The sequence below is a fragment of the Lissotriton vulgaris genome, chromosome 2_1, assembly GCF_964263255.1.
Source record: "Lissotriton vulgaris chromosome 2_1, aLisVul1.2, whole genome shotgun sequence".
Lineage (NCBI taxonomy): Eukaryota > Metazoa > Chordata > Amphibia > Caudata > Salamandridae > Lissotriton > Lissotriton vulgaris.
The window spans coordinates 1,956,592,886-1,956,612,367 of record NC_141687.1 but is presented as its reverse complement, the minus strand read 5'-3'; the positions used below and the strand labels follow the sequence as shown (position 1 = coordinate 1,956,612,367).

The window sequence follows — 19,482 nt, the reverse complement described above, 5'->3', positions numbered from 1 at the left end:
TGAGCATCCCTCCTAGATCTCTCCTTCAACAGCCACGCCTTCGGATCCGTGAACGACTCCAACGGAGCCGGGATCGACGTCGGGATCGAATCCGAAGGCCCAGGGCGCTGTTCACGAGGTCGACTCGGGCAGGCGACGTCGGTATCAGCGTTGACGACCTCAGCGGAGCCGAGTACTTCCAAGGCGGCATCGGAGCCGGCCTGAAAGGCATAAATGGAGCTGGAGAATAGGAGTGGGGAACTCCTAAATTAAAAGCCAGAGGACCCATTGGACCTGAAGGTGCACCAGAGGGGTACCATGCTTTGGAAAATACACCATAGATAGCATTTAAAAATGCCGAAGGGTCTTCACTTGGGGCCGAGAAAGGAGGGTGAGAACCCTCAGACTGACCCTTTAGAGGCTCCGGATTCGCCTCTTCTTCCAAAGGCATTGAACCCTCATGCAAAGGGACCTCTTCATCCTCTCGATCCGGGGACGGCACCGGAGATGGATTTGGAACCGGAGTCGGTGAATGAGCTCGCGACTCCAAAGGCGAAGCCTCACCTTCTGGATCCAAGACTTCCGGCGATGGAGACACAAAATCCTAACCATGCTTCCTCTTAGACGACTTCGGTCTCGAGTCCGAATCCTTACCGGAGTGATATCGAGACCCATGCCTTCGTTTCTTATGTTTTTTCTTCGACTTCAAAGCATGATCAGATGGAGACTTCGAAGGCGATGCCGTACAGGACCTTGACCTCGACTTCGACCTCGCCCTTCTCGAACGTGATCTCGAAGACTTCTTTTCTTTACTACCTCTCAACTTCGCCATCAGAAGCTTGGTCTCCCTCTCACGAAGCGTCTTCGGGTTCATTTTTCTACACAAAGAGCAGCCGTCGACATCATGGTCCGAACTCAGGCACCAGATACAATCCTCGTGCGGGTCCGTGATTGACATCATCTTGCCGCACTCTCTACAAGGCTTGAACCTGGTCTTCTAAGTCGACATCGCTAGAGACACAAAGAAGCAGGAAAATCGAGAAAACAGTAACAAAGTTACCAACAGCTACAGAGATTCCCCAAAACCGTTAGCGTCGACAACGTGGAAAAAAGGGAACTGATATCATCACGCCGGCGTGGGCCTATTATGGTGTTGGTGACGTCAGCGGAGTCGCGAGCGATGCCGTGCCTCTATGACGTCGTCCACGTCGGCGCAAAGCTACAAAATGAATTTCCGAATGTTGCTGACGCAAAGGGGATATTCACAAGGTGAGGAATCCACTAGCAGATATATCTATCAGAAACACAATTACAGGGCTACATATGTGGTGGCACAACCAGTGCTGCAAGCCATTTATAGCATTTGATTTACATGCCCTGGCAAATTCAGAGCACTTTACCAGGGACTTAACAGTTAATCAAATATGACAATCATGGATAACCAATCATAATTACAATTTACACCAGGAGCACTTGAACTTTGACACTGATCAGCAGTGGCAAAGTGCCCAAAGCATCTAAGGCATAAGCCAGCAAAAACTAAAACCATCACACATTCAAAAATGCAGGAGGTAGAGGCAAAAAGTCAGAGCAAACCACGCCAAGGATGCCAAGTCTAACACTGCAAATATGCATTAGCACTTTAAGACCAGTGGCATTGTTAATATAATGTTCCTGATGTATTACACTTAACATGTGGAATAACATCAGTATGACTAAACAAAGACAAGTATGGTGTACTCTGTGACCATGAACCGTTACTGATTAGTGGCTCCACTATATGGCTACAGATTTTTGTTGGATCTTTTTAAACACTGGTAGAAGCCCTTTTTGAAACAAGTTAATTGCGTATAAGCATTAGCACTTTAGACCGAGAGTCAATGAGATATTGGGGAATAAAATATGCCTATAATATATGTGCTTGGTTGGACTGTCCATTAGCTGGCTGAATATAGTCCATTAGATCTCTCGAATACCAACATATGTCTTTTTTTTTTGTTTAATACATTTTTATAGGAAATTTTTGCAAATAGAACAAGGTACATGCCAAAAAATGGAAATATATGAACAGGAATAGGGAGATACAATCAGGCATAATATTATATGATTAAATACAGCAAAAAGGGAGATGCAGAGGAAGGGGAGAATAAGATAAAAGGAGAGAAAGGAAGAAGGAAAGAAAGGAAAGAAAGAAGAGAGAGGAGAAAAGAGGAAGAAGAAAGAAGAGAAGAGGAAAAGGTAGATAAAAGTCAGTGAGATAGAGTAGCGGAGGAAAGATAGGAAGCAAAGGGGAGCCATGGAAGATCAGATTTTATTTTTTGAGAAATGGAAGAAGAGGATACAGCAGCAATTCTATGTTCATCACAAATAAAGTTCCACCACATGAATAAAGATATTTTGGAATCATCTTTCCATGACAATAGAATAACCTTAAGGGCTAGAGCAATAAAAAGGTCAAACAATTTAGATTCAGATGAGGTTATATCAATATCAGGCGAAAGGGATCCTACAAAAACATGCATAAAAGATAAAGCATTGTTAAACTTAAAAATTGACAAGCAAACCTTCCAAACTGAATTCCAAAAGGAAGAAACCGTAGCAGCATGTGTCTTTTTGAAATATAATATATTGCACGTACGCATTATCACTTTAGAAGCAAGGTCATTGAGATCTTAGAGGATGACTTATGCCTACAATATATGCTCTAGAGTCCCCGATTTGATCTGAAATTTGTATATTGAATTGGGAACTGTGCAATATATGTCATTTACTGTGTAAATTTAACATATCTGCCTTGGATATTGGGGAATATATATCTTAGCATGAAATGTCCATCATGCACCAGGAACATTGGTACATGTCACTTTAATTTAAGTACACACATTTAACATATGCAGATTATTGCCACATTACTTTAATTTGAGTACACCTATTTAATATAAGTGATTACATTTTATCTGGAATATTGGCACATGTCACTTCAAACTTGAGTACATACATTGACTTTAAGTGATTGCATTTAAGAAATACTTATGGAAACAAGTATACTTATTTTATTGGTCATATATGTGCAAGGATATATGGAAAACTAGTGGAAATGTTAATTTGAGATATGTGCAATGGGAATTTTACTTTGTTAAGATATAATCATGTGACCTAAATCGGGAAATAAGCGCAAGATGTGTACATTAGAAAAGGCATTAACTCGATAAAGGGGGATAGTATAACTTTGAAAACATCGCCTTTTAATGTGTTGGGCAAACGAATGAGAAACGAGATGGATTGAGATTCAAATGTATCTTTTAAAGAAGGCAGTGTTTATTGTATAATTATTGGAAATGAAAAGGCCATATGAGTGAAAATGAAGGGCGGAAGGAGCCTGAAATGTAACTCAGACATGTAATGTTGAAAGTTCTAGTGCTTGTGGTGCCAATGAAATGGAGAAGGGACTATGTGATATAATAATGCCCACCATAAAAGTTAGTGAGGTCCAGTTGAAGGCATGGAGCCGAAATGCATCGGCTGATTTAATAGTGTCAATCTTTTTGTTTGCACTAACAACTAATAGTTGGTGCTCAACAATAAATGTATTACCTTTTTGAACCATCCTATTGGCTACGAGTAAGTTTGTGCCACCAAGTAATGAGTTGTGGAAGAAGGGTCTGTGATATATAGTTATAGTTATATATACCTATAACTTGTGCCCTGCCATGCACTGCTTTTAACTTCACATATTACATCACCATGACATGTTAAATGGCATCATTGATGACATAATACAATATAATAAATATATACATTTTGGGTGAGCCATCATATTGAATGTTTGGCAGTGGTTGTGAAAGTTCATATTCCATAGAAAAGAGGTCAAAAAGGGAATTATTTCCCCTAATTCACAGTGCTGAATTCATTTCAAGGATATTTAGGATCCCTAAACAATTAAAAACGTTAAAAACAGTATTTCATAATTCTTTTAGGTCTGTTTTAAAACTAAAAAAGATTTCATGATGGCAATGGTGCTTTTAGACCATTAATCAGCACATGAAACAAGCTCACCCATTGCAGGCCCATTCATGATGTAAGCATCTACCAATGAATTCGTCTCACTATGTTAAAATAAAGATTTCAAACAGAGAACCATATAAGGTAAAAATTCCACTGTTCCAAATCGTACTTCATTTTGTCTCTTTATATATGTCTTGTTAAACCTACTCTGTAGTGCAAAATATTACAAAATCAATCAATCAATCAAGAAATTTGTATAGTGCGCTACTCACCCGGAGGGTATCAAGACGCTTGGGGATGGGGGGTCCGCTACTGCTCGAACAGCCAGGTCTTGAGTTGCTTCCTGAAGGAGAGGTTGTCTTGGGTAACACGAAGGTGGATGGGGAGGGAATTCCAGGTCTTGGCTGCCAGGTAGGAGAAGGATCTTCCTCCCATGGTGGCTCTTCAAATGCGTGGAACGGCGGCGAGGGCGTAGCTGGTCGATCTTAGAAGGCGGGTGGGAGTGTAGAAGGTCAGGCGGTTGTTGAGGTACCTGTGGCCTAGGTCGTGGAGGGCTTTGTGTGCGTGGGTGAGGAGGCGGAACGTGATTCTTTTGTTGACGGGGAGCCAGTGCAGGTCTTTCAGGTGTCCGGAGATGTGGTTGTGACGGGGGATGTCCAGGATGAGTCGTGCGGAGGCGTTCTGGATGCGTTGGAGTCTTTTCTGCAGTTTGGCTCTGGTTCCGGTGTAGAGGGTGTTTCCGTAATCCAGTCGGCTGGTGACAAGTGCCTGGATGACCGTCTTTCTGGTCTCGGTGGGGATCCATCGGAATATCTTTCGGAGCATGCGTAGGATGTTGAAACACGATGACGAGACGGCGTTGACTTGTCTGGTCATCGATAGGGAGGAGTCCAGGATGAAGCTCAGGTTGCGCGCGTGGTCCGTTGGTTTGGGTGCGCTGCCTAGGGCCGGAGGCCACCAGGAGTCGTCCCAGAGAGATGGTGATGATCCAAGGATGAGGACTACCGTCTTGTCTGAGTTCAGTTTCAAGCGGCTGTTCTTCATCCACTCGGCTACTTCTTTCATCCCTTCGTGTAGGTTGGTTCTGGCGGTGGCGGGGTCGTTGGTGAGGGAGAGGATCAGCTGGGTGTCGTCGGCGTAGGAGATGATGTTGAGGTTGTGTTGGTGTGCGATGGCTGCGAGGGGGCTCATGTAGACATTGAAGAGGGTGGGGCTGAGTGATGATCCTTGTGGTACGCCGCAGATGACTTCGTGGCCGCGGATCTGAATGGGGGGAGGCGGACTCTCTAGGTTCTTCCGGCGAGGAACGAGATGATCCACTCCAGCGCCTTCTCTTGGATTCCGACGTTGCTGAGGTGTTGTACTAGGGTGCGGTGGCAGACAGTATCGAATGCTGCGGAGAGGTCCAGGAGGATGAGGGCCGCTGTTTCCCCGTTGTCGAGCAGGGTTCGGATGTCGTCAGTGGCTGCGATGAGGGCGGTTTCGGTGCTGTGGTTGGCTCAAAATCCGGACTGTGAGTGGTCGAGGGATCCATTCGTCTCGAGGAAGGCGGCAAGCTGTCTGTTGACGGTCTTCTCGATGACTTTGGCAGGAAACGGGAGGAGCGAGATGGGGCGGTAGTTCTTGAGGTCAGTGGGCTCTGCTGATGGTTTCTTCAGGAGGGCGCTGAGTTCGGCATGCTTCCAGCTCTCCGGGAAGGTGTCGGTGTTGAAGGAGCAGTTGATGATGTCCCGTAGTTGGGGTGTGATGACGGAGTCGGCCTTGTTGAAGACGTGGTGGGGGCACGGGTCGGTCGGCGAACCGGAGTGGATGCTGTTCATCGTGTGGATGGTGTCTTCGGTGTTGACTGGGGTTCAGGCGCAGAGGGTGGTGGTGGGGGGCATTTCTTCTGTGGTTGGGTGCGTGGACTGATCGCCGAAGCTGTTGTGTATGTCTGCGATCTTGTTGTGGAAGAACGTGGCGAGTGAGTCGCAGAGGTCTTGTGAGGGAGTGATGTTGTTGTTTCCGGCGCTGGGGTTGGAGAGCTCTTTGGCGATGCTGAAGAGCTCCTTGCTGTTGTGTGCGTTGTTGTCTAGTCATTCCTTGAATGCTGACTTCTTGGTGGTGTGGATCAGCTGGTGGCGTTTGCGGGTGGGGTGCTTGAGGGCGGTCATGTTGTTTGTGGTTGGGTTCTTTCGCCAGGCTTTCTCGAGGGTGCGGCAGTTGTTCTTGGAGTTCTTGAGGTCGTCGTTGAACCACGGGGATTTCTTGCTTCCGGGCCTGTTGGGATGGGTTTTCAGGGGTGCGAGGTCGTCGGCGCAGTTGGTGATCCACTGTGCGAGGTTGAGGGCTGCTTGGTTTGGGTCCGTTGATCTGGCGGGAGGGTTCTGGTTCAGTGATGTGGTGAGCTGGTCGGTGGTGATCTTGTTCCAGTTCCTGCGGGGAACCTGTTGCGGGAAGTGGTGAGTCATGGTCTTTCTGAAGCTGAAGTGGACGCAGCTGTGGTCTGTCCAGTGGCGTCCGGTGGAGTGGCTGAAGGAGATGTGTTTGCTGGAGGAGAAGATTGGGTCAAGCGTGTGTCCGGCGTAGTGGGTGGGGGTGTTCGCCAGTTGCTTGAGTCCGAGGTTGGCGAGGTTGTCCAGCAGGGTGGTGGTTTTGTTGTCGTTGTTGTTCTCCAGGTGGAACTTGAGGTCCCCTAGGAGGATGTAGTCAGCGGAGGGGAGGGCATGTGGGCTGATAAAGTCTGTGATGTCTTCGCTGAATTGTGTGCGGGGTCCTTGGGGTCTGTAGATGAGGGTGCCTCTGAGTGTGGTCTTGGGGTCGGTGTGTATCTGGAAGTGGAGATGTTCGGCGGCTGTGAGGGTGTTGTCGGAGTTGGTCGTGATGCGGATGGTGTTCTTGTGGACGATGGCGATGCCTCCTCCAGCCTGGTTGACGCGGTCCCTCCGGATGAACTTGTATCAGTCCGGGATGGCTATGGCGATGTCTGGTGCTGAGGAGGCGTTCATCCAGGTCTCCAGAGAAAGGCGACATCTGGAGAAGTGGTGTCGAGCAGGTTCCATAGTTCCACGGCGTGTCTGTGGACGGAGCGGGTGTTGAGCAGGACGCACTTCAGGTGGTTGCTGTTGGTGCTCGGCTTGGCGGGTGCGGGTGAGTTGCAGGTCCGGATGCAGGCGAACTTGCAGGATTGGCAGGTGAAGGGTCCGTGGGTGTGTCCTGGGGTGGCTCGGTGGCAGCCAGGAAAGGCCGCCGGTGTTGAGTGCGCTGAGGGTGGCGGAGTCATACGTCCGGCGGGTGGGGTGGCACCTGCGGGGGCCAGGGGGTCTGGCGCTGGGCGCGGTCCAGGTGTTGACGGGCTTGCCTTTGGCGCGCCCGCTGCGCGTACGTGTGAACTCCGCCATAAATGGCGTAGTGGGAGGGGCGGAGTGGGAGAGAGGAGCAGCTGGGAGGCGGGAGCGGGGTGGCGCGGGGAGGGGAACAGGTAGAGAAGGCAAAAGGGGGGGCTGGCCGCAGGGGAGCAGCGGCAGGGAGCGGGGAGGGCGAGAAGACGGCGGAAGAAACAGCAGGAAGGGAGACCGGGCAAGAACGGGAACAAGAGAAGCAACAAGCAATGAAAGCGGGCAGAAACGGCAGGCATGGAGACCGGGCACACTTCAGGAGAGCTGCGCGGCGGGTGAAGCGACCGTCACCGACCAGAGTCAGGTCAGGTCACAGCTCCCCGTCGCGCTACCAGTTCTTAAGAGTCCGGAGGGAGGGAGGAGCAGCTGGGAGGCGGGAGCGGGGTGACGCGGGGAGGGGAACAGGTAGAGAAGGCAAAAGGGGGGCGGGCCGCAGGGGAGCAGAGGCAGGGAGCGGGGAGGGCGTGAAGACGGCAGCAGAAACGGCAGGCATGGAGACCGGGCAAGAACGGGAACAAGAGAAGCAACAAGCAAAGAAAGCGGGCAGAAACAGCAGGCAGGGAGACCGGGCACACTTCAGGAGAGCTGCGCGGCGGGTGGAGCGAACGTCACCGACCAGAGGCAGGTCAGGTCAGAGTCAGGTCAGAGTATAATTTAGAATGAATGTTTTTAATTTCCTTAAATTTGATTTATAATACACATTGTTGCATAAAACACAGTTTGAATATTAGCACATTATTCGCCAAAACAAGCATACACTTCTCGAAACATTGACAAGCATAGTAAATTTAAAGTGTATTTTAAATAAAGCCAGCAAAGAATGCAACTCTGGATATGATTTCAGCACTCACAAGCACATCATTAAATACATTATTCATGCCTACTGTGAAAGAAAAGTTACCATTTCGGGGACCTCTGTTTCTTGTGCTCCCGGCAATGTCTGTAGGTGAAAGAAAAAACATAAGACTTCTCACTAAGGAGCTAACTGCAAGCACAGCAATCTTTATTTCTACTAAGGGTATGCATCGCAACTTCTAGCACTCACGCTCCACCTTCCACTTACAGAACAGCAGCTCTGCTAGTCGCCTTCTATTGCTGGAAGTCAACTAGAGCATGTTTGAGTCTATATAGAGCCTTTAAATGTCTGCCAGGAGACATGGTCTACTACGGCTTTGAGAGTTAAGCTGTCACTTCATGGAAAGGGTTGAACTGAACTGGCAGATTCAAAATAGAAAAACATTGCAGCTTAAATACCTCTAAAATTAGCTCTGATGGGTGGAACCTACCATTTCCATTCCATGTTAGCAGGGAAGGTCTCCTTGAAACAGCTACGAGTTTAAGTGTAATAATGACTTCTGTGGATACTTTCAGTGATTCAATATTAAATCAATCGAACAGACATTGACGCACAATACAACAATAGTGTCAGAGGCCTACCTTGAAGAGGATACATGTTCTGAAACGTGTTAGTTGTCTTGGCCTCCATTTTAGCCCTCCCAACTACAGTATAGGCCTTTTGGTGTCAATAGAAAACTGACAGACTGGTGTGGCTGCTAAACAGATTTCTGGATATGCATTAACAAAGTAGAGAGTCCAGGATGAAATGAAATGATAATTTATAAAGCGTTACTAATACCCTGTGGTGTCTAGGCACTACCTTTCCAATGAACAAAGAGGGCATGAGCTAGTGGCTGAATAGTCAGGTTTTCAGGCCTCTCCTAAACCTGACCAGGTGTGATTCTCTCTAGAGAGTTAAGGGAAGAGAATTCCAGATCTTGACTGTGGTAGGAACAAAGCTCCTGCCGTCCCATCTCACCTTTTTGAACCTCGGGGTAACTAAATTACCACTGGCGGCTGACCTGAGGGATCACGGAGGAATGTATTGTCTAATGTAGTGGGGTAGCCGACTTGGTCCCTTACCATGCAGGGATTTGAAGGCTATGCATAGGATATTAACAAATTGCTTCCAAATGGGGCCCAAAAAATCCTTGTATTTAAAGAAACTGTGATTAGCTTCAAGCCATACCATTGTATTAGGATCCCGCCTCAACAACATGTCAGGTCTATTAAATACTTAGGGCCTGATCATTATGTCGGTCGAACCACATTAGGACAGCCCTTCGGTCTGACCACTGTATAACGTTACTGGCGGTTGGACCCACAGCTGTATGACATAAAGGCGTCACCTCTCCCAGGATCATAGGTCCTGACTGTGCGGCGGTTGGAAAAGCTGGCCTGGCCTAGCCATGAAAAGGTTGTCGGAAGGAAATGAGGGGGCCCCCAACAGGCCCCCAGGCATTGCAGCCTGTGGCAACATGTGCCTGGGGCACATGTAGTGTCTCCCTACCTGAGCATTGTTGTGTGAGCACCGTGTGCCATGCACGAAATGGTGCATGGCACACGGTGGACACACGTGCTGAAAGCACTCAACAGCAGAGGCATCTGCTGTAGAATATTCCTGTGGCCACAGCATGCCCCCACCATGGTACCAATCACTTCTGACCACCAGCCGGGAGGTAAAATCGAAATACAGCGGTTGCACCGCCACATGATTCTCAGTGGTCTCCTGAGCGATGCAATATCGGCCAGCGGTCCGACCACCAGGTATCGTAATCGGGCCATTACTCTTCCTTACTGCGCACATCCATCTATAGTTCCTCACAGTGGCACGTTTGCCTAACCATATATCAACACAAAAACATATGTTTATGTGATTTGTAAAGCGGATAGCTGCCCAAGGGCTTTCCAGTGCTGCAGAGAGGAGGACGGAGTGTTGTGGAGGAGCACTCATGGGAAGAGCCAGGTTTTGATATTCTTCCTGAAGCTGTGTATGTCCTTTAGGAGTCTCAATTCCGTGGACATTGCGTTCCAGAGTTTTCTGGCCAAGTGGGAAAATGATCTGCCTCCCCATCGGGCTCTTTTCATCCTCGTTGAGCTCATGAGGAAGTCAGATGATGACCTGAGGGACCTCCTGGGGAAATATGGGGAAATGAGGGATTGTAACAGGACAGGCCCCCTGCCGTGAATAGCTTTGAATTATTTTGCCTTGCTTGAAAAACAGTTTGCCTTCTGGATGTTACATTTTCACTGCTCCTTTCATTGACTTTCTTATATTGGCGCATTTGTTTTTCTATAAACAAACTTCCCTGACCTAATAATATCTCCTTATATTGTTAGCCTTCATCATATTTGTTTTGCACACTCTATGCACTGAAGGTTGATATATATGAGCAAGTTACGCAATCCAAAGTTTGTTTTTGTTCCTTTCAAAGGCGTCTCTTCAGCAACATCTTCATTGTCCTCAGCGTCAGACCCCTCATCTCACGCCGATCAAATGTCAGGTGTATCCTCTAATCGTTCTTCCTCGATGCAATCCACTTCCAATAAATCTTCTCCACCTAATACGTCTTCTAAACGTCTAAAACAAGATCCTCCTTCTCCTGACAAACCATCATCGTCTATATCTATGGAACTAATTTTAGAGGAGATTCGCGCTTTGCGCCCGTTTGTAGAAGAAACCAACAGTAAAATGCAGTTTCTTGAGGAGAAGTGGTCTACTATGGATAATAGAGTATCATCTATGGCGCAGCAAGCTTCAGAAATACAAGTTAATTCACAACGCATTGCCTCTTTGGAAAAATTGGTTCTTGCTCTCCAACAACATACTGAGAACTTATAAAACAGGAATAGGAGGAATAATCTACGCATATACGGACTACTGGAAGCTTTGGAAGGTGACGATCCCATAACTTTCTTCACCTCTTTTCTTCCAAAACTCTTGGAAATGCCAGCGTCAACTTCCCTCACCATTCAAAGAGCCCACAGGCTTGGTCCTCGTTTATCTTCTTCAACTAAACCATGAGGTGTCATCATTCTTTTTTTTTTAATTTACCAATCTCCTTTCAGTTCTATCTGCAGCTAGATCTAAACGTCAAATTTCCTGGCTAGGTATTTTTATCTCAAGATGTATCCAATGCTACTGCGGCTCGACGAAACACATTTTTGAATCTTCGTGGTCTTTTGCGCACTCTGGGAGCTAGATTTGGTTTATTCCAACCATGCATTTTCAAAGTTACTTACCATAATCAAACAAGGACCTTTCAAGATCCTGCAGAACTCAGCAACATTATTCATATTCAAACCAATAGTCACATGGATACTTCTACTTCTTCCAATGGTTGATTGTCTAACCTTCTTCTTTCTTACAGGATTTTTGCTGTCTGTTCAGCATATACCTGTTTATTGCGGTTTTGATTCTGTTTTGATGTTCCTTAACTAGTTTTATTAAAATGTTTTCTCGATTTTCTTTGGTTTTAAGGCTTCCGATTTGAGGATGTTATGTCTTGTTTCCCCTCTTCTTTTTTCCATAAATATTGTTGGTTTGTTATATGTATCCTAATGTATTTTCATGTTGTTAACCACTTCCTATATTTATTTATATAGATTCATTGATGAATCTACCCTTGACTTCATTTGGCTCCCTGCCTTCGTCTTCCATTCCGGTCTGGGTGAGCTCCCAAATTCTGGATGGTCCATCTTGTTGAGTGTCACCATCCCCCTGTTGTCCTCTCTTATGTACTTTCTCATGAAAAAGAGAATACACAGATAAACCCAAGAACTACTCCAGACACACCAACCAACCGGAACAGTATGAAAAGAGACAGGCCTTGAGAAAATTAAAATAGTAAACAGAGAAGCAGAGGAAAGGACAACAAGAGATCTTTCATACTACCCTTTAAACATAGCAACATCCTCCTGTATTTTTTCTGACCTGTTGTTGGTGGTTTTATGACTCTGGATACTATACCACTGCTGATCAGTGCTAAAGTGCATATGCTCTCCCTGTCAATTGTTGTTATGGATTGATGATTCCATGATTGCCATATAGTTAGCCCTTCGTACAGGGCACTGTGTGTGCCCAGGGCCTGTAAATCAAATGCTGCTAGTGGGCCTGCAGCACTGATTGTGCCACCCACATAAGCAGCCTGTAAATGTAGCTCAGACCTGCCACTGCAGTGTCTGCGCAGTTTGGTACTGTCATGTTAACCTGGCAAGTGCACCTACTTGCCAGGCCCTAACCTTCCCTTTTCTTACATGTAAGACACCCCTAAGGTAGGCCTAAGGTACCACTGTGGGCAGGGCGCAGAGTTTGTGAGCGGTAGGACATGTCCTGGTTGGCTTGTGTGGCATGTCCTGATAGTGAAATACTGCCAATTTCTTTTTTCACTATTGAAAGACTATCTGGCCCAAAGGATAGGATGGGAGTTTATTTATTACATCCTATAAATATTACATCCTATAAATATAACTTCGCATTGGGACAAGATAGAAAGATGGAGTTTAATATGCCTGAACTCGTAATATAAAAATGCATCTTTTAGTAAAGATGATTTTTAGATTGTGTGTTTGAAAATACCACTTTTAGAAGGTGGGTATTTTCTTGCTTAGCCATCCTGTGTAGCTCTGCTGGTTTGTATATTGACTGTCTGGCTTTGGAGTGACAGGGGCCAGGGAGATGCATTCTCTCAGACAGCCACAGGGGGGGATTGATGTGTGTCCTGCCTTTCCTGAATGAGTCAGGGCTGGGCTGAATGGACCTAGGCTGCATTCAGTGTAGGGGAGGAGTTCTCACTAGCACCTGAATAGGCCCGGTCTGCATTTAGAGAGGTGGGAGGAGATTTCCCTTGCACCTGCATGGGCCCGGTCAGCCTTACACAATGTTGTCTCCACCTCCTGCCGGGCAGCTGAACCAGAGAGGACAGAACTGGTTTTGGCTGGGCAAAGAGCTTCTCTGCCATAAAGGAAAAAAGTGGGGCCCAGAACCCTGAACTTTAGATTACTGCTGCACTAAAGAACCTGCCAGGAATAAGAACCGGGAATGCTGAAAGAGCAGTACTGCCCTGTGCTGTGTGCTGTTGGGGTTGGCCTGCAGTGGTTGCTTCTGTCTTGGGCAGGGAAAGTTTAGGACTGTGCTTTCATCATCCTACACTTTTGGGACTTCAAAAGGAACCTATGCCAAGGAGATGAGCTGGAGAAACTGGAGGAGTAGTACAGCCCCTTTGCTTTCTGCTATCTGGGGTTGGCCTGCTGTGGCTGTTTCTGCCAAGGAGAGGAACTGTATGTGCATCGTGCTTGAGAAAGTATCTCCAAGGGCTTGAATTGGAGCTTGTCCCCTGTTAAAGAGATCTCAGGAACAGCAAAGACCTCACTATGCTTCTGGGCATCGTCTCTGGTTCCGCTGGTTCCAGTCGGCACAGAAGAAAAGAGCAGCCGACTCTGTCACCAAGTCCGTTGCAGACTCCGTGTCCTAAAGGCACAGCAGAGAGCACCGCCTCGCTTCGCCATGCAACCCTGGTCTCACCGACTCCGTCAACGAGCCGCTGCTTGCACCGCGTCCTGTGGGCACCGCACTATACACCGCTTCACTACACGAGGCGCAGACGTCACCAACTCCGTCACTTCCCGACTCAAACATCATCCGGCCTAGTCGGCGCACCGTGACCTGCCAGCACCACATCGAGCACCAGCTCACCCTGCAATGCAAGCCTTGGTCTCACCAACTCTGTCAATAAGTTGTTGCCTGCACTGAGCCGTGAGGACACTGCACGCTGCAACGCTTCCATCTCACATCGCTACTGCGACGGTTGCCCCAACCGACTCCCATCCGCGCGTTGGCAGCAACAAGAAAGGTACTGCTTCTGAATCTGTCGACACTTTAGCTAACCTGTTCAGACGCGATTGGCTGGAATTGTTAGACTCTGTAATGTTCAGTTTCGCTGTAGCTCCAAACGGAGCTACCAAGTCAGAGGAACTGTGTTTTCACATTTTTCCTACAAATTAAAGGTTAGTTTGCACAGTAACTATTTGTACAAGTATTGTATTTTGGATTTTTATCATTTTTGGTCTTGTTGTTTTATATAAAGTTTAGCTTATTTTTCTAAACTGGTGTGGTGTCTCTTTGTAGTGTTTTCGCTGTTTTACTCTATGTGTTCACAAATGCTTTACACACTGCCTCTGAGATAAGCCTATCTGCTCATGTCAAGTTACCAAAGGGGTGAGCAGGGGTTATTGTAGAAGTGTATCTCCCTTACCCTAACTAGGAAGAAGGATCCCTACCTGGACAAAGGTACCTACCTCTGCCAACTAGAGACCCCCATTTCTAACACGACATTACACATATGTTTAGCAGGTCTATCATGAGTACATTTGAGTACATCACAATATTTAACAAATGAGATGCGAAATCTGGGCCTCAATTTATACATTTTTTTTTAACTCTGCCACAAAGAAATTGGAAACAAGGATAAACATGGCAATACATCTGTTCTGCTTAATTGGTTACAAAGTCTGCATTTTGAAATATTTTATGAGGTTAAGGGACCCGCTTTTTTTTTAATGTCCAGTAAATTTCAGTGAATAATTATAATGGTGAGATAACTCTGAAGGTTAACTTATTTGCTGGAGTGATCTGTGTTTTGTCTAGTCCCAGTTTTGAATCAAAGTAGCATAGAGGGTTAATGTTTCTCCAGTGAAGCAAATAATGTAACATGTAGATTTTATTTTATGTAACTGGGTAAGTGGGTTACTGCTTTTAACACAGAGATCCTTTTGTTACTTGCAGTTCATAAATTGTAATCCTTCTAATACAGCACAGTGAGCTATGAAGGTTATGTGACTCCTACACCTGTGACCCTCCCTGTCTTATGTAACACATCCTGTACATTGATTTACACACGTATGGTTTATGGTCAATGTATAATGTGTACTTGTGATGTAAAGCGCTCTGGAACCATGCAATGGGATGAGTAGCGCTATAAAAGAAATAAAACAAAATTATGGTAAATTATTTGTGTAAACACTGGGACAGACCAACACATCTGACATTCTAACAATGCACTGAAAAAAGTCAAAAGCATGCCATTCTTAAGTAATTGTGAAGTAATAATAAGCTGTGGGCCTGTGTCTCCCCCTCCATTGCTTTTGCATCTAGGTGTGAGACTCCTGATAACTCCGAGCCAGGATACTCCAAAAAAAGGAGACCGAATAGCCCCTTAAATGGCGTTTGTTTTGGGCCCTGTTGGAATTTAAAACAGGGAACACCATGGCCTGCACGTTGTTGCTCGGAACTAAAACAGACAATGTGAAGGTGCTGTTGAATGACTCCTGATGCCTGAAAATTACACCAGGACGAGTTCAGCATATTCAACTTCATGGCAGGGTGGAGAGCGCCCACCCTGTGAAAAGAGTGGATAGACACCGTCTACCCTAAACTTGTGCCCTGTGGTATGCTTAAAATGGAAAGCTGTGTGTCACCCTTTTATTTATAATTCTTTGCTGTAAGCATATCTGTGCAGTGAAAAATGAATATATAATCTACCAAGACGCACCCCAGCAAGCGTGTGTTCTTAGGCATGGGCGTACATGGGTGGTACGACTACACTCCTCTAGGAAATCCTGGCAACATATACCATTATAGAAGTTCTTGAGTTATTTTTAAACGACATATTGAATAACCAAAATGTACCTCAGTGGGCATTCCTGGTTTCAAGGGAAGCGTTGCTGCTCCTGGGGTGGATCCAGCTCCTGATGTTGCCTTTGAACGTTCCAGCTCCTTTAACCAGGAATCCTTGGGGAGTCGATAAATCTCCACGCAAGACTCTCCACTGCCTGGGTTTGGTTACCACGACCCAGTGAGATTGAAACAAGAAGAATTAAGATCTCAGAAAAACGGAGTGGAAAATTGTTCATTTTCATGGCTTACATCAAGCAGAAGGACATCCGAATCATATTCTCAATTGTAAGTGTAGCAATGACTAGCAATATTGAGCAAATCAGTTGAAGTGAAAAAGAAACTGATGTCTGGCTGCTTATAACATTGAAATGAAATCGCTCAGGACTTTGGTTCATAAGTCAAGAAATACCTGCGAAACACTTTATTATGAAAAAAAAGATTTTTGCCACACTCAGGGATTTTTTCAGATTTCACTGAATCTGGTACCAAACCCAATAGATAAAAATAAAAAATGTATATTTATAGAATTTCTACTTGCATAGAAATATACCCAAAAGGATGTAAGTAAAACAACGAACATATCCAGAGGGTTTGACAATAGTCGAAGGCCCTCGTTAAGAGTAGCCGGTAAATTCCAGTGGACTCAGTAACATGAGTTACCAGACCCAATTGATTGCAAGTTTGTGTTTTTTCACACAGGGATTTCGGATGCCAAATGCAGTCAACATCTCCATGTGAAACATCAAGGCAAACCATGTGAGAATCGGTGCAGAATTACAGATTTCCAAGTTATGTCCCAAAAAATGTAATTCACGTTATTGCCCCTTCCCAGAATTACTCGAGTGTCAGTAATTCATCGGAAGGGAAATAATGAGTATTTTACCAGACCACTCATAATAAAGGCCAAAGTGTAGTAGTCCAGTCTCTTTATTCAAGTGACTCATACATGAAAGAAAAAAGCCAACAAAAGCTAGAGCAGGGAGCAAAAAAGAAGTACAGAGACAGTACAGATCCTTAGATAGTGTTAGGGGGGGGGAGGGGGTGGGAGTAGGCAAACAAACAAAATCAAACCTAAAAAACGGAGAACAAAAAAAATGGAACAGAAAGGGTTAAAAAACAAAAAAAAGGGTTGGGCAAACCAAAGCTAAGGAGTTGGGCCGTAGCCCTCTCTCTGACCCCTTCCCCTGTGGAAAATGAATAAGGGAATGGAGGGACTATGTTTTGCAAAGATCCTTAAAGACTACCTATGTAGCTTCCTTCTTATTGCAAAGTAAAACCGAATGGAGTGATTAAATAACAGATGAACTGTCTACCCTTTTGACTCACTAAAACGCCTTGCTGATGATAAAGAAAGATCTTGGGGATATTCGCGTCCACCAACCCCAAATAAACTCCTATGAATTATGCCATGTGTGTACCGTCTGCAAAAAAAGTTCCATAAGGCAACTCCGTTTCCAGCACAGTGAATGCCACAGATCCTCAAGCGCAAGTTCTAACATATCTGTCATTGCTTCACAGTGAAATGTTGTCAAGGCCCCTTATTGACCGAAACCTGGGTAGCCAATTCCAGCTCAGCTCACAAGTCATTCCAAATCCGCTTTTTAGGCCTGGCTTGATGGTAAAACTGCTTGAAAGACCTATCATTACCAGTTTTTAAAATATATAGGCTTCAACCAGAGGAGTAATACTCTCTCATCTGATGCTATTGGCTGTTTGGTGTATCATTCAGTCTTCCAGAAAATGCATTCATTGGAATGTATAAATACTATTTAAAAATTAAAAGAATACTCAGTCATCAGACTGTTTTGTCACATTCAATTCTTTATCTCCTATTTGTATTATATACAGAAAGCTGGTCCTGTGCTACTTTCCTCCCTGCACAGGTAAAGTCAATAAGGCAGGCTTTAAAGTGAGAAACAGAAGTATGCAATGCATGAAAACAGCATTTGTGAATGCCCTCATTTAATTGCAGTGGCACATTAAAGGTTGGCCTATTGGCTTTACCAAGGTTTGTTAATTAGTTGCCCAGCAACACATCCTGGCGCACCCCTTTCTGAAACAGACTATGGTGGTTAACCGTGACATGAGAGGAGTGAGTAGGCATTAGTGGAAATGCAGTGGTGAAGAACAGTGGAAGATGGCGTTAGTAAGCATCATGACATTGCATACTCAAAGTAAAAGGATGGTGCATGTGATAGTAGGTCAAAGTTGCAAAAACATACCTTAAATGTTTCCTTCAAATAACTGTGACAGAATTCAATGACATTCTGAATGCTGTTGGACTTCAGTCACTAATGGGGCTTATCACAATGTCGGTTGGAGTTGCCTCCGACCAACACCGCTGCGGCCTTGGGACTCTCAGTCTCAAAGACTCTCTTTTTTCTATGGAAGCTTATGTTACGGCCGACAACCGGCCCTAATACAGGCTCCCATAGGGTAATGAAGGTGTGTGTGTATAACCCTGCACCCTGCGGCAGCCACCCTATGGTACTTACCAAAGAGTGCAGGGATTTACAGGAGGGTACTCAAGGAAACCCCTCGTTCACCAACCGTAGGCCGCAGGGTGAAGGGGGCCATGCTAGGGGCCTCCAAAGTCACTTTTTCATAGCCTTTCCGTATCAGAAAGGCCAGCAGGAAAGGCTGCCTGAAACCGTCATCGTAATCCAGACGGCAGAAACGCCATCCATAGGGGATTACGGGACCTCGTCAGAATGACTGGCCGGTTTAAATTCAGACCGGCGACTTTCTTTTCGGACGATCAGACAACAAACCGACCGTGTCGGTCGGAAAGTCGCCGACCGCTGTCAGACAGCTTCTGACTAGCGGTCGGAGGCTTTCCGACCACCATCGTTATCAGCTCCAAAATGTCTCCTCTATCCTATTCAATTCCACCGTTTTTTGTTTGTGGTTCATCTTCTTGCTATGTAGGACTTCCACTTGAAACCATTATCATGAATACCAGATTCAAAATCTGGTTATTCACTGTTGACATCACAGCAGTGGAGCAAAAAGTTAATTTCAACTAGTATGACTTCACTGGAAAGTGCTCACCTCCCTGGTCTTTACCAATCCTCATCTAGGTCTCCAAAAATGCGAGGAAAGTATCTCGCTCACCATCTCATGCCTCTCTTAGATGGCAGATAATGTGAATGGTAAGTGGTGCTGCTAACCATCATTTTCTCTGTTAGCCACAGACCTGTACAGATCCGTGCTGACAAGGAACTGTTGTCCGTGCTGGTATCGTCACTCATTGACCTACTGTAAGCGCAGCAGTGGCTCTCTACTTGAGAGTGCTAGTTTGAGGGATTGATGGAGAGGTATGGCACAAAGTGTGCTGGGTGTGTGTGGTAGGATGCTAGGTATTTTCACTTTTGATATTTGGACAAGAGAGGTGAAGGTGATGCTGAAAGTGGTAGGACTAAGTGGCAGGACGCCAGTTACTTCATTGTTAAAAATATTTTGAAAAGGGAGCATAATGTTGAAGTGGAGTGAAAGTGGGAGGGTGCCTGTTTCGTTTGCAATTTGTGTGAGGAGGAATCACCAGATTGCCTTTGCAGTCAGTGGCAGGACACCAAGTATAACATTTAGGCCTTCATTACGATGAGGGTT

The 19,482-nt window shown here is 45.8% G+C and overlaps 1 protein-coding gene across 2 annotated transcripts in view; it reads right to left on the bottom strand.

Moving 5' to 3' along the window:
* Positions 1 to 19,482, bottom strand: part of WDR93 (WD repeat domain 93) — a 693,419-nt gene that overhangs the window by 515,083 nt on the left and 158,854 nt on the right. Inside the window, exons 6-7 of one of the 2 annotated variants that reach the window (XM_086958144.1) lie at positions 15,886 to 16,024; positions 8,263 to 8,301 (exon numbers count right to left, since the gene is read on the bottom strand). In XM_086958144.1, coding sequence (XP_086814270.1) covers positions 8,263 to 8,301; positions 15,886 to 16,024 — 178 coding nt within the window. Of the gene's footprint in view, positions 1 to 8,262; positions 8,302 to 15,885; positions 16,029 to 19,482 lie in introns of both variants that reach the window. The other variant, XM_086958145.1, reaches the window with a different exon arrangement.